We start from the raw sequence: 14,557 nt of genomic DNA on the forward strand, positions 1-14,557 counted from the left end.
CCCTGTTTGTCTGTTATTAATAAAAAGAACAATAATATATATAGTAGCTTTACTTGTTTTAACCCTTGTGCTATCTTAGATGACCCCACCCTTGCATTGTCATGTTCTCCCTACCATGACAAAGGTGGATAAAATCATTGAAGAAAAAAGGTTCAGAGCACTGTCTAGTGGGTCTAGATGACCCAACTCCCAATGTTAAAGTGCCTATGATAGCACAAGGGTTAATCCTAAAAGAAACATAATTTTGATCAATCATTATAAGTATTTTTCCTTTTCAGTTTTGTTTTTTTTCCAAGAAACTCACAGTTGCTTGACTTAAACGCAGATTCCTTTAATATTGTTCCCACTCTAATCTGACAATATTTACTCTACTTTGTACTTCTATACTTTGAAGCAGTATTGATTTATCCCAATATTTTGTCTTCGGACCGTCTCTCTGAACCGAAGATTTCTGATGGGACGGGACCTGGCTCTAAAATCGAAATTACACCTCCAAATAGCTCAATAAGTGCTCCTCCTCCTTCTCATGTCCATTTAGAGGTTAGATCAGTCAATAGGTCCAGCCAAACTCCGGGGACTTACCCTATTGATTTCAGCCATTGAAGGAGGAGGGCAGCCATTAGTTTTGCACTTTCCGTGGCCTTGCATGAGCCGCTCAGTTTCCTTTTCCTGAAATTTCCACAGGAATCAAACAATTGACTGATATTTTTTTCTTGTGCTTTTATGCTTTTTTGCAGAAAACAGAATTTTTTTTTAATTGTTTTGTTTGCAGCATCTCTTAATTCATGCTCTAAAGTTGTTTTTTTGTATCTGTAAAATACATTTGAAAGATGTTCACATGTGGTTTTACAGTGAATGCCTTGTTGTTCATAATAAATCAATTTATTCAAAATTTAGCAGCTAACAGGATGCACAGATTCCACAAGAGGGGATTAAGGCATCATCAATAACACAAATTTCAGTGACTTTTGTTTTCCAATTTGCAAACAAGCGCAGAAGAAAAGAATATTTCAATGTTTAAAAAAGTATCAGTGACTGTGCTTACAGTTTTCCTTTCCTATTAAAAAGTACACATAACAAACACAGACTTGTTTTAAGTTTTTTTTATATCAAAAAAGGATATAGAGTATTTCATTTTGACATCAACAAACCTCTCACTTTACACAGCAACAGAAGCCATAGAATCACACTGCAACTTCAGAGGCACAAAAACAGGAAACTTCTCACTATTTCAAGTTGCACGTTTTTCAGTTTTTCTGAATCGCTTTGTTAAGGTTTCATCCATAATGTCAATGAATATTGTGACAGTGAGAGAGCTGGAGGGGGGCTGTACAAGGGGAAGCAGGTACAGGAAGAGCGATGGGGGTCCTGCCACTGAATCAAAGACACAAATTCAGCTAAATGAGGAGTGAAAGAGAAAGACAGACATAGGAGGGTCAATAGCGTACAATCAGTGTGGACCACACCAAAGCAAAAACTTAGAAAAAGAAGAGCGGCCGCCTCTCTGGCAGGACTCTTAGTATCATTCTCATCGGGTGAGCAGCCCAACCACAAACTCCCCGACATGTCATGTCAAAGACATTTGTGTTGGACTCGAGTTACTATATTTTCATACATTTATGTTCCTATTTTCTTTACAATTATTTATTTTCTACATTTTGTTTTCACAAAAACACGACTTCTAAACAAATGATTAAAAAGAAAAACCCAAAAGACTGTTCTTGACACTTGACCAGAACTGTTACTATGGATTTATTGCTTTGTACACTGAGTCATGTTTGGTATCGACTGCCCACTGCAGGTTTCTCTTGTGTGGACCTCAATGCTGATGGTTTTCTTTGAAACATTAGATTTCCAGCTAAAAGCCCACAAACTGCTTCTCACTTTTGGTTATTGTGCAAAGAAATTTAAGCATAAGTAACAGTTTCTGAAAGAAAAAAGAAAAAATATTGGAAAGAACAGGTAAAAAATGGGAATAAAAAAGACCTAACACTAACCTCACTTTGTTCCATGCATAAATACACATCCAGACACATTTACAAGGTGAAGTGATGACACGGACCCACTACAATTTAAAGACTAAATGAATTTAATTTTCTCCTCATCAGATCTGCAATGTGAAGTAAAGCATGAATTGTTTCGTCTGTGTCGCTTTCCATCTCGTGATTGTTACTAGCAGAAGCTAATTCATGATTCACAGAATATATTTTCCTTACGGTCTACACTGGCAAAACCAAAAAAGCATCATTTCTACAAATGCAAACTTCACCTAAACTGGCTTCAACTGCAACAAAGCATCATTTTTTTTGGGTGAACTTTATGTAAACTGCATCTAAATGTAAACAAGTATCAAATACTTGATTAGGAATGTTTATAACTTCTATAATGATTTGTGACATTTTAGTCAAAAGCTCAAAGTTCTGTGTTTTAGTGCACATCTAAAGAGTAACGGGAAAAGGTAGTACACTGAAAAGAAACACATTTTTTTAGCAACCAGTGGATTTTTTTCCCTTCAAATTTCATCAAACTATACCTGCGGTTATCATGAAATACTTGATAAAAGACAAAACAAATCCTATTTTAAGTGTGTAAAACACCATTTTACTGTCTTAATTGTACACACAAAACACTTTGTATTGACTAAAAGTCAATTAAAGTTGTGAAATCAATAAAAATATGAAAAACTTTAAATTTATGGTTCTATTTCGGGGCTTTGCCAATATTACTTTTGAATTTACAGTCATCCCACGGTGAACATTTTTACTTTATCCTAAATTATCTTCGTCTGTTTCTTTAAAATATAATAATTTGACTTTTGGCTCTAAACTACAAAGACACTCATACTGAGTTGGGTTTCCCATTGCACATATATTATTTAAGGACATCTATCATCACTATTTGTGACATGTCACAATGTTCAAAATGTAAATATATTATATCTACTTAGTTTAACGTAAAGTTGTAAAAGTTTAAGCGGCCTGACTATTATGTGCAGTATATTCAGGGGAATTCATGGCTTAGATCAGACTGTGGGCAAAAACATAAAACTTAAAATTAAAAAATTTAGTAGTGAGAACAACTTCTATATATAAACTTATTCTTCAAATTCAAAGTTAAAACCACATTGCAAGTCATTGTGCCACAAGTTAAATCTGTACCAGGTCCCACCGTCCCAGCAGGACACACACATACACACATACTCACACACAGAAGCTAGTGATCGAAAAATAAAAACTACAAAGTTGTGCATTGAAAAGACACTAGTGTGAGTGCATCAGGAGATATACAGTACAGTCTATCTTAACATAGTGTCTAGTTCTGTTTACTGTGCTGTGAAGTGACGTATTTGTACACCGAAATGGTTCTCTTGCTGCTTCATATGTGACAGCTCTTATGTCTTTTCTTTGAAACCCTAAAGGCTTCAGTGTAGCTGGGAAGCCTCAACACATGATGACAATGTTCACATTTAATCACAATTGCACTCAAAATAAATATATCTATTTTAAATATGCATAATAGTACATATACAGACTGCCAATTTGATATGTGCTACATTTCTATTGATCAAATATCTGAAATATTTTTTTTTAATATTTTCATTACTCTCACATTGAGTTTTTAACGATTTATTTATATATTCTTATTTTTTGAATTTGTGCAAATATGACAATGGACTGTGGCTTTTTTTTTTGGTTGTTTTTTTCCTCAGATTTGATATCATTCAGAATAAATCTGATGCACGTTTAGGGGAATGGGTGTAGTCGGCCATCCCCGTGTGCTGGCTCTAAGAGGATCCCTCATCCTGCCTATATCCATAGCCCCCGCCCTGCGCCTCTTCCTGGACATACTCCTCCGTCTTCTCCCATCCTGTGGCCCAGCCGCCGTTCACCTGTGTGGTTGCACCGTATGTTTTAGCAGCACCTCCGAAAGCACCGTAACTCTGAGTGATGTCTCCAGTCTCCTCAGCCAACTCGTCCTCATCGATGAAGCCGCATTTCTCCTCGCTGGTCAGTTCCGGGTCAGCCCAAGGCTGTTTCTCTCCAGACGCAAAGATCCCGTAGAAGACCACACCCCCATAATGCACCAGGGAAGCTATCAGGAAAACGTACTGCCATTCTTCTCGAGTCTGAAAAATACATCACACACATTTGACCATTACAGGGATTTTTTAATAGAAAAACTAAATTTAAGAAGTTCTGTGCTGACATACATGTCACCTTAAAAATGAAAAAAAGTTTATCTTTTCCTTTATTTATGTTTTTGCATTTGATTGTGTTGAAATTGCTATGATTTCTTTCTTTATTTTATCCAACATTTTTCATTCATTTGTCATTACCTTTTTCCATGCTGATTCGATGCACTCAACTAGACAGGCTGCACTTGTTCAGATTATCATTATATAACCAGGATTTGAAAGTTATTGTTTACACGTTTCCCACATTATCCGCTGCATAAATGCACAAATATTGCTTACTTAAACAGTTAAGTGAAATGTAAAGTAGTCCTGACTTTTCTAAACTCCCTTTGACCTCGCGTGAAATAAGAGGCTTTTGACATGTCTGTGCTTTAAAAAGGTATTACCTTGTTTTTCGTCATTGCACCAACAATCAGCGGACACACCATTCCAGACAGAGTCCCAACACCGTTAGAGATGCCCATCAGGATACTGGCGTAGCGGGGAGCTATATCCAGGTGGTTGACATTAAAGCCTGGTGCAGAACATGTGACACAATCAAAGTCCTGCAGACAGTTTTGGAGACTTGCTTACATTTTGTCCAACTTGACTCTTAAGAGAGTCAGTGCAGCACCATGCGTCAAATAAAAGAGCTGCATAGAGCTGAAAATAAAAGCAGCTCAAGCAGTGACCAAATAGGCTTCAGCCCGCCACAAAATCTCCTCCTCCCCCACCCCGAGTGGCTGAATGAGTAAGTGTTCCTGTGTGCTGCTGCACATAGCCTGCCTGGTGTCTCCCTTGAGACGTTTTGCACTGAATTATTAAACACTCCAGGAGAGAGCTTGACAACAGGAAGAAAACGGGTTTTGCACCCAGTCGAAGAAGTCTGCATTCTGTATGGCTTAGAATAAACAGAACGGAATTGATTGTAGGAGAGAAAGAAGAAAAGACATTGCTGCCTGCAGTCAAATATTTAAGAAAAATAAATGTCAGGGAGCAAAAACAGTGAGGTATTATGAGACATAAGATCATAAAAGTGAATGTAAATGCTCCTCCATGAAATATTCGTCCTCAAAAGTCCAAGATAAACCACAACACATGCAAAAACTAGATTATATTACAGATACAGAGAAACTGACACCAACCTGATATAGCAAATCCACTGAAACCCACCGCCAGCACCAGGAAGGAGATGGCCACCCCTTTACTGTGGGAATATCCCACCACCAGCAGCAGAGTGGCCTCCATGCCAAATCCTAGCAAACAGAGACAGCAGGTCACATGCACACAAAAAAACACCACAGGCTGTCGGTCAATGCGGTGCCAATTGAATTAAGCAGGCTGCAATTCTCAGCTCGCTATTACACAAGTGGCGCAAACGAAATCGATACACAGTTACAGTCCAGTTGTGAACTGGAAAATTGATCTGATAGATTTTTACAAACGTGAAAAACAAACATCGTCTCCATGAGGAAATCTGGAGGCCAAGGATAAAAAACAAAAAGTGGTGGAGAGTAAGACCTATCAGATATGGAGAGGGGTGTGGACTTTAGATCTCACCTCCACAGTTCATGATTTTCCTTACAGTGGTGGTTGTCAAGATGTTCTTGCTGCGTAGGTGGTCGGCCAGCTGACCACCAATGGGCACAATGATAGTCATCACTAAATGAGGAAGGGCAGACAGTAAGCCGACCTGTAACCAAAAAAAGTGTTGTTGTTTTTTTTCAAAAATGCCTCAAATCACATTTAGGTTGTAAATGTATTAATACTTTTAACTGCACCTTAAGGACCAAGTGAAAAAGCTTATTCTTGACATTTTGTTGTGTAAAAAGAATATTTTTTCTTTGAATAATATTTCAAAAATAATGTTTCACCTGTAGGCTAATGATAGCTGCATTTTTTAAATGTGGCTTTTAAATGTTGATTGTGGATTGAGATGTTCAATTACAGCAGTTTGCATGTTTTTAGAAAGATTTTCTAAAAACACTTCAGTGTACAAAAGGCAACTTTAGAATTTTAATCCATAATGTGACTGAATAACTCTATTAAGCATAGCTGATGTCATAAATGTGTTAGTGTGTGTAAAAATGCTTAACAACATGTCTAAGTAGGGAAACGTCACATAAATATGCTTCCTATTAATTCAATGATTTCATATTTTGTTGTTGTTTTTTTATTATGAAATTTTCTGGCCAAATGAAAGACACTTGTTTCTTTTGATAGCAACCTAACTCTTCTATAAGTACAACAGAGGTTTGTTTAAAAAAAAAATAGTTTCTACCAATATTTTAACATGGGGATGTCCAGGCAATAGCTTGAAGAAATAAATGTGTTTGACATCTGACAATCCATCAAGACCAAACTATTACCTGTTTCATTTTGTTAAACATTAGTCATGTGATAGGGTTTAGAACCTACAAACGTTTCAGAGCCCTGGACTCCGAATGAAAACACCTATGAGGACAAATGTCTTTCATGCCAGCTTTTGTTTCACTTGCATATTTAGATCCAGAGGAATTTCCGGGTTCCTCAAATACTATTTTAACCAGAAACTTGTAACCTGAGAGGTACATACGTTTATTTTGGTTTAGTTTAGGAATTTTTTGACATGGAACTCATTTGAAACCAGCCTTTTGTGGTTTTTTGAAAAGATATGACAGTAGTTATTTTCAGGTATGCTTCAAATTAAGGAAGAAATAGTGGAGGCTTGACTTTACCAAACATTTAATCTGTAATTGAACTGTTATCTGTTTGTTTAAAACAGAGGTATAGTTGTGTGTTGTAGTTTTCCTCTTTTTTGTTGCTGTTTGCAGTTATTCGACTCTCTGCTTTCTAATCGGATCATGTTTGCTGTTCTTGTATGACGCGATAGTCGTTTTGTAGTTTTAACATTTTCTGAAACTATTGCTTTGAGCCTGAATAAGGTTTGAGTTTCAATGCTTCATATTGTCTTTCACCCTAATTAACAAAAAACAAAAAACAAAAAAGGAAACCCGGGAAAAGGGTGTTCAAAGTAACAGGGTCAGCGCTGTCCCAGTCAGTCTCATGAAAAAAACTTTGTTGTGTTTGTGAGTTCTAACCTGCTTTGTGCTGCAAACTTACCTTGCTTATCTCAAAGCCAAACACCTCCTCAAAATACGCAGGCTGGCTGATCAGCAGCAGGTAGAAGGTCCAACTCCGACAGAAGTTTGCCACGATGATTGCATAGACAGGCATAGAGGTGAAGAACTTTCTCCATGGGGTTTTGAATTTCTGAAATACAATAAAGGGATGGCTTGTAGTCACAGATATTCCTATTGCTGCACATCGATGTTTCTCTGACTAAAGCTGATGCTGTTGGCCATGTGCTTGTTGTGCTGTCAAGAAAAATTGGAGAACCATCTTGTACTTGGCATTATTTATCCACTCTTACCTCTCCAGGACCAGAGAGCCTGGCACTCTCTCCAATACTCTCCTCGATGTAGCAGCGCTCCTCATCAGTGATGGTCGGATGATCAGCGGGGCTCTCGTACGACACCAAAATCCAGAAGATGTACCAGAAAATGCCAACGCATCCTACACATTACAGACAAATGAAATCTGCTAAAGCATTCAACACAAAGCGGGTCACCAAAAGGGCCTGAAAGCTCAAATCCCAGACAGACAGACCAGGAAAAGATGGAGGCTTATTTATTGACACCAAAGAAACAGGGGAAAGAAATCAATGCAGTCTGCCTGGATAAATCCATTTGACTTTCACTGTACTCTAGCAATCACACTCTCAAGGTTTGGTCAAGCTCAAAATACAGTTTAGAACTTCCTGTTTTAGAGTGCACACGTTCTCATCATGAGCAGATCATCATCAGTTGGTCTCACCGTAGACGTAGAACACAGATGACCATCCTGAATACTGAACCAGGATCCCAGCCAGAGGCATAGCAATCACAGCACCAGCATACGAGCCTGAAAGGCAGCAAAAAGGTGTAAACATGCAGGACATTCACATTAGATTACAGTCATCCATCTAGAAAACTTGTAAAGATTTACCACAGAATGAGATTGTTGCCAGACGGCTCCTCTCTAGTGGCGGTGCCCACTTACTCCATATACCATGACAGGCTGGATAGGTCACCCCCTGAAAACATACCACAGAGCAATTCCCCCCAGAGACAATAATATTTATATCTTTGATATATTAACTCAGATTCTCATCTTCTGACTGCAGACATGCATTATTCTAACTTTTTTTTAAATCTCATTTCTAGACTTTATTTTAAGGCTGCATTTCAGTTTCTCTTAAGTTTTACTGTGTCAATCTGGACGACCTAGTTATGCATGAGGCTAAAGTATAAGCAAACACAAATTAGCACGCTCACCCCTTTAATTACATGAACAAATGGAATGGTGGATGAGCTGTTCTGCAGGAGTACAAAGGCTTGCGAGTGTTAAATGTTCATCAGGCACTGATTTGAGTAAGTTGTGTCAATGTTGAATACCATTTGCATATTTTCTCTTTGATAGACAAAAAGGTTGGACTGGATCCTCAAATACAGTTCAGGTTTGTTTCCTGTTCTGTTGAGAGGACTCCTGATTTACCTTTACCACAGAACAATGTTAAGACAAAATTCTCCTGCTTTCGTATTGCCGTTGTTTGCTTGAACAAAAATCTACCTTTGATTTTCGAATACCTATTGTGTAGCATGGTGATCTTTGATGAACAGCAGCCTTATTTCTGGCTGCTTGCCTGTGACTCACAGGATCAGCGTGCATTACAGCCTTTTTTTTCATTCAGTGGTACACAATCCCTCTGTTGTTTTCCATTCAGTGTACACAGTGTGACAGCAAAGCAGAATGAGCTGGACTGCCATACAAAAACAAACTGTGGTAGACTGGATCAATAAAGCCCCTCTCACATTTCATCTGGCTGAATATCTAATGCATGGATACTGTTGTTCTTTGCCTTCTGTTGCTGTAGTGGTGCCTTTTTTTTGGAGGGGGGGCGGTATTATGGATATTATTTTTATTGGGATGCAAAGATGATTTTACCTCAACCAATCCCTGTAAGATCCTCACAAAAATGACACATCCATAGTGGACTCTGGCAGCCGAAGGAATGAACATGTTGAGAGTGGAGGTCAGGACGATAGCTGCCCCAAATACCCTGAAAATATGATGAAAATGTTCATTAAACTGCATTGATGGACACGTGAATGATTATTTTGAGGGAAATAGACTCATGACCTAGAGTGAGGCAGACTGTTTTATTTAAATAAAACTCTTAAAAAGGGAATGCTGTATTATCTTTCTGTTAACCTTATTTTTTAAATATATCCCATGTAAAGCCCTTCGGAGTACAGCGCGTTCGGACGTGCTCACAAATAAATATTTAAGCAGCATTTGGAATCACATCCATGTGTGTCGCTTAGCAACACCTCCCACATTAATGGCTATTCGCTTTTTTCACATTTGGAACTGATATAGTTTTTTTTATTTTTCTCGTCAAAAGAGGAAGGACATTCGTTTTCAGTATTTTTGTTTTCTTCATGCGGTATTTAAAAAGCACAATCCTTCCATCCTGCACAGTTTAGGATTAAAAAAAAAAGAAACAGTATTTATGACTTTGCAGGTTTGCATCTAATTCTGGAGGCTCTGCTTTTGTTTTCAGATAGAGTCTAAAACAAGAGAATGAATGTAGGCCAAAACCACAGTCATATTTTCATGTCTGCCACTTCCTCCCGCCATCTTCGTTTTCGATTAAAAAAGAAAAGAAAAAAAAGAGGGGAAAACGTCGTTCCACTTTTCTTTTAACGGAAAATCTTATTTTGAATTTATGAAATTGGTCTGTTTAAATTCTTAGGATCTAAGACAGTCAGTGTTGAATCAGGTTGTGCTCGTTGTTTTTCGTCAAACAGGTTCAATAATTAACAGTGATTGCGTCTGTTCAACCTATAAAAAATTGCTTTGTCATATTCATAACCTCTGCGCTGCCATAATCACACCGAGTGACGCACAGGCGGTGCTGATGAGGTTGAACGCCTTTGGCGACTAGACCTAGTCTGGTATCCATGCCCCTAGAGAGGGGGGGCAGATTAGATCCGACTTGCCCCCAGGAAGCTCATTAACAGGTTGCAGAAAGCCTTGTGCCGAGAGCTGAAGGCCTGCCAGCTCTGCCAATTCTGCCAGCTCTGCCCTCTCCAGCAGCGCCGGGAGAAACTCCCCGTCTGCAGCTCTGCTGATCAGGATTTGTGTTTTACCGCTGCTCCTCCGCGCGCCAGCGTTTTTGTTTTTTATTTGTTTTGTTCATTGTTGTAACAAATATAGAAAGAAGGCATGAATTCAGCTGCTCCGTTGACAATACTAGCAACCATGATCCTTCTTAAAGCAGGAACAAAATGATGCTGCTCACCTGTTTGCTGCAAGCCTCGAGCAGATATATCCTCCAGGGATTTGTGTCACGATGTAGCCCCAGAAAAACGAGCCGTGGATCATTCCTACCGTCTCTGGATCCCAGTTGAACTTGGCTTTCTTAATTTGCGCAAAAAATTGAGTTATTAATAAAATACAAATACGATTAAACATATTATAACCAAAACCATCTGTGCAGAGGTTTATCTTTTGACCCAAACATTTTCCTTGTGATTAAAATGGTAATTTAACCGCCACCATTTATTTTTGGAGGCCAATAGACGGAGAAAGAAACTGAAAACAATCACACTTGATTTCTTCAGTGAATTATATGAAACAGAAATAAGAATAGTCCGATTCGTTTTAGGAATGTCAACAACTAATGCGTAATTTTGCCTTATCTCTGATGTTACAGAAATATAAGCTTAGACGCATACATGAATAAGCATTTAAGAAATAAATCTTTACAATCTAACCAATGCTTGATGAATTTGTTAAAAAAAGATCTGCTTTCAAAAATGTATTATTTGATGACAGTCGTGTCAAAATTGCCCAGTAAAGAACCGTAATCCCTAAAAAAAAAAGTGAAATGGGCAATTAAAAGATGCGGAGGGGTTTAAAATGTTTCCAACATGTTTATATATATATGTATACATATAAATGGAGGGGCTTGTAAGGATGTTGAAATATCAGTGCGTAAAAGCGCGCGCCAGCCGTTGCCACACCTCTTTGATGATGATCTTGCCATTCTGGTGGATGGTGCTGTTGTTGACCATGCCCACTATGGCCACGCCCAGGTTACATCGGATTCCGAAGGAGATGCAGAAGCCCATGCCGCTCATGATGGCGATGATGTAGCGGCGGGGCAGACCGAAGCAGCTGCAGTCGCACAGCGGGGGCTTCTTCTCCGCGGCCTCCCGAGGCCGCCCATCCTCTGTCAGCTCGATCACCTCCCCAGTTTTCTGCCTTCTTTCTATCCCCCTAAAAACAGCCAGATGACAGAAAAACGGGGGTCGAGTCTCATTCAAACAAGAAAAGACGATAATGTTTAGGATTTTATTTTTTAGTGTGCATTCTAATGTGAGGTGGCGTGCTGTGGGGGCCCCATACTTGCTATGTAACCATTAAAACAAATGAAGCAGTTCTTTAAATCACAGAGAGAAGTGAGACATTTAAAGCTGCTTTTATCATATGGATTTACATTAAAAAATAATATATTTTAGGTTAAAAAAAATGACCAAAAAAGAGAGAAAAACATTTCTAATCGTTCTCTGATTGGTGTGGAATTCCAAAAGCGGTTTGACAAAAATAATATTGGAGTGGAAAATAAAAATCTAGCATCAAAACTGAGTCTGAGCAGCTCAGAAGAGACCAACATGTCCCTGACTGTACCGCATTGCAGCAGCGCGCTAACTTTCCCTCTCATCTCATTAGCATTCAGGAACACAGAGTTACAGCCTGCAGACATCCGTCTGCGGGCTTTCCTCAAACCCTCTGCCTAACCCCTGTAGACAAAAATCACCTTTATTCAATTTGAAGGTGTTTACTTGTCAATGTAATCCGATGAAGATTTTTTTTTAAATCAATTAGATAGAAAAAAATGTTTTTAATGAAAAGTTTAACAAAAATTGCAGCATTTTTCGGACGATTAACGAAATAAAGAAAAAACAACCAAAAACCTGCATAAAAAGATGGCATAGGCATTTATTTGAAATAATAAAAATAAAGCATAGCTCTCGAATTTATGCAGAAATACACACATAAGAAAAATACTGGAAACATGAGATCAATCCATATGTACGTAAAAAGATTGTGAATTAAAAAAAAAATAAAGCCCACAGACCATGTTATCAAAAATGGGGGGAGGGGAGGGGGCTCAAATCAAGGCCATAATTGAAACGATGCAAGTCGTGGTTTGAGCCTGACATGCCAGACGGCGTGAAGGTCGGTCGTGGCGCAGCAGGCCACGTGCGTCCTAACATCAAAACCTAAAGAAAGTGTGAATGGATTCCCCCCCAAAAATCCGTGCGTGACCCGCGCGTCCTCCTGTGTAACCTGCCTGCCAATAAGATTCGTGTTCAGGCCCCTGCACCGCGGGCTCCGTTGGCATGCAAACCCCTGCAAACGCTGCTCACGCGCGCACACGCACGCACCCCTGATTGCATAATTTTGTCCTTAGTCAGAGGCGTGACTACAAACCCATGTTGGTTTTTTTTATAAACACGTTTTTGTGCGGCCTGAGGAGCTGCTTATGCCTATATTCCGGTATAAAAATAAAGAATTGAATAAGTCATTTATAAATAGAAACGGACACATCATGCTGTACCTCACCTGTACAAATGGCCCAGGGTCTTCCCCGCGAATTCCTTGACCCCCGCCGTGGCTTTAGTCTTCATGGATTCCATATCCAGTTTCTGTGTGGTGGCCTGTTTTTCTAAACGTATATCTCTATTTTACTGCCTCAGCGTCATGTTACAGCGCAGGATGGCCGACTGCAGCGACTATCCAAAGCAACACACCAACTTAGAAAACCAATGCAGCCCAGCGAGGCAGCGATCCAGCCGCAGGAGGACGATTTTCACCGCCGAAAAAAAAGCACAAACACCTTCTCACAAGAAAAGGTGAATCAATCGAGGTGCGCGCCTTCATCCAGCTCATCTGCCGCCTGGCGTAAAGTAACCGCGCCAGCAAGTGCCATGACGACGGAAACAGCGAGCGTCTACTCTGTCAGAGCTGGAAACCAAAACACAAAGGGAGCCTCAGCACCACTAAAGGAGAAATTAATTTAAAAAAAAAGTCAAAACAATGAAGTCACGGATTTGGATGTAAAGGTTCTGTTTGAAGTAGCTTGAATAAATCAAAGTGGGAGTGAGGCTGTCTCGTGTCTCCTGTGGTGAGCGCAGGTTGATCTGACGTCGTTCAGCACCGAGGTCAGCGACAGCAGCGCCGCGACCAACATCTGTCCAGCTGCTGAGAGCACGCAGGACCCAGTTCAAGCGCGCGAGACCACATTCAAAAAATATTGGGTTGAAAGATCTACATAATACCAGATAAGAAAATCTTTAGTTTGCAGCTAAATCCACGTGAAAACAACGCTTTCAACAAAACATATTTTTGCTTGAACACCCAGCTTAAAACAAAGAAATAATAATCTTAGTATTATGTATAATAAAGATTACAAAAAATGAATCAATCAGGGGCTGAAAGAAGAAAGCTGTAGCTCTCTGGAGGGCGGTGCTATGGAAACCAAATAAGTGGACCCCCCCTCCCACCCACACACACACACACACATACACTCCCATCCCCTTCCTTTCCTACTCCTTCCAGCAACACTGGAAGCCATCAATAATTTAAGCGCATCAGCTATTTTTTCCACTTTATTGAACATGTCTTCCTTGAAAATCATGATTATGAAAAAGGAAAAATAAAAAAGCAAACAAGCGTTTTTTTTACTACAAAAACATGAACAAAAAATGCTCCAATCGAAATAATAATAATAATAATAATAATAATAACAAAAAGATGTCAACATGAATTCCTGCAAAACTGTAGGAAGAAAATGAAACTGTGCTCTTGAAGCTTTCCTTATCATTCGTGGGACTCGGGCACCACCTGGCGGCCAAAGTGGAAGATCCACTGACTTCTGTGAAAAAGATTTAGTTTTGATCTACTTTTTCCAATTTACTGTCATTAATCTACTTTTGTAAATAACGTTTGAGAAGCACTATTTTTATATTAATGTTTAGATTTTTAACAGTCTCCTAATGATGGTTCATAACTACGTTTATAAAGGAAAGCCTTTGAAAACCAAGACTATATTTTACTGTCAGTTTAAAGTAGTGACCATCACATCGATGGGAAGTTTGTTAAGAGAAGAGATCTAGTCATAGTGGTGTTGAAAGAGATAAATAAAGAGACTTTTGCATCACTAAAAAGTAAAATCTTTTAATTTTTAATCGTATACAATTGAAAAAATATGCTAGATATCCTGAAGTGACA

General features: G+C 39.0%; 1 protein-coding gene across 1 annotated transcript; it reads right to left on the reverse strand.

The window, feature by feature from the left end:
* Nucleotides 1-1,088: 1,088 nt before the first annotated feature.
* slc17a6b (solute carrier family 17 member 6b) lies at nucleotides 1,089-13,799 on the reverse strand. The gene is made up of 12 exons (XM_004067032.3): nucleotides 12,890-13,799; nucleotides 11,284-11,539; nucleotides 10,560-10,678; nucleotides 9,200-9,314; nucleotides 8,201-8,288; nucleotides 8,030-8,116; nucleotides 7,587-7,729; nucleotides 7,277-7,426; nucleotides 5,735-5,867; nucleotides 5,320-5,430; nucleotides 4,582-4,709; nucleotides 1,089-4,126 (listed from the first exon to the last, which is right to left on the reverse strand). The coding sequence occupies exons 1-12, from the start codon at nucleotides 12,961-12,963 to the stop codon at nucleotides 3,785-3,787; spliced, it is 1,746 nt and encodes a 581-aa protein (XP_004067080.1). The 5' UTR covers nucleotides 12,964-13,799; the 3' UTR covers nucleotides 1,089-3,784.
* Nucleotides 13,800-14,557: the final 758 nt, after the last annotated feature.

This window comes from Oryzias latipes, chromosome 3 (genome assembly GCF_053564925.1).
Source record: "Oryzias latipes strain Hd-rR chromosome 3, Olatipes_Hd-rR_3.1".
Lineage (NCBI taxonomy): Eukaryota > Metazoa > Chordata > Actinopteri > Beloniformes > Adrianichthyidae > Oryzias > Oryzias latipes.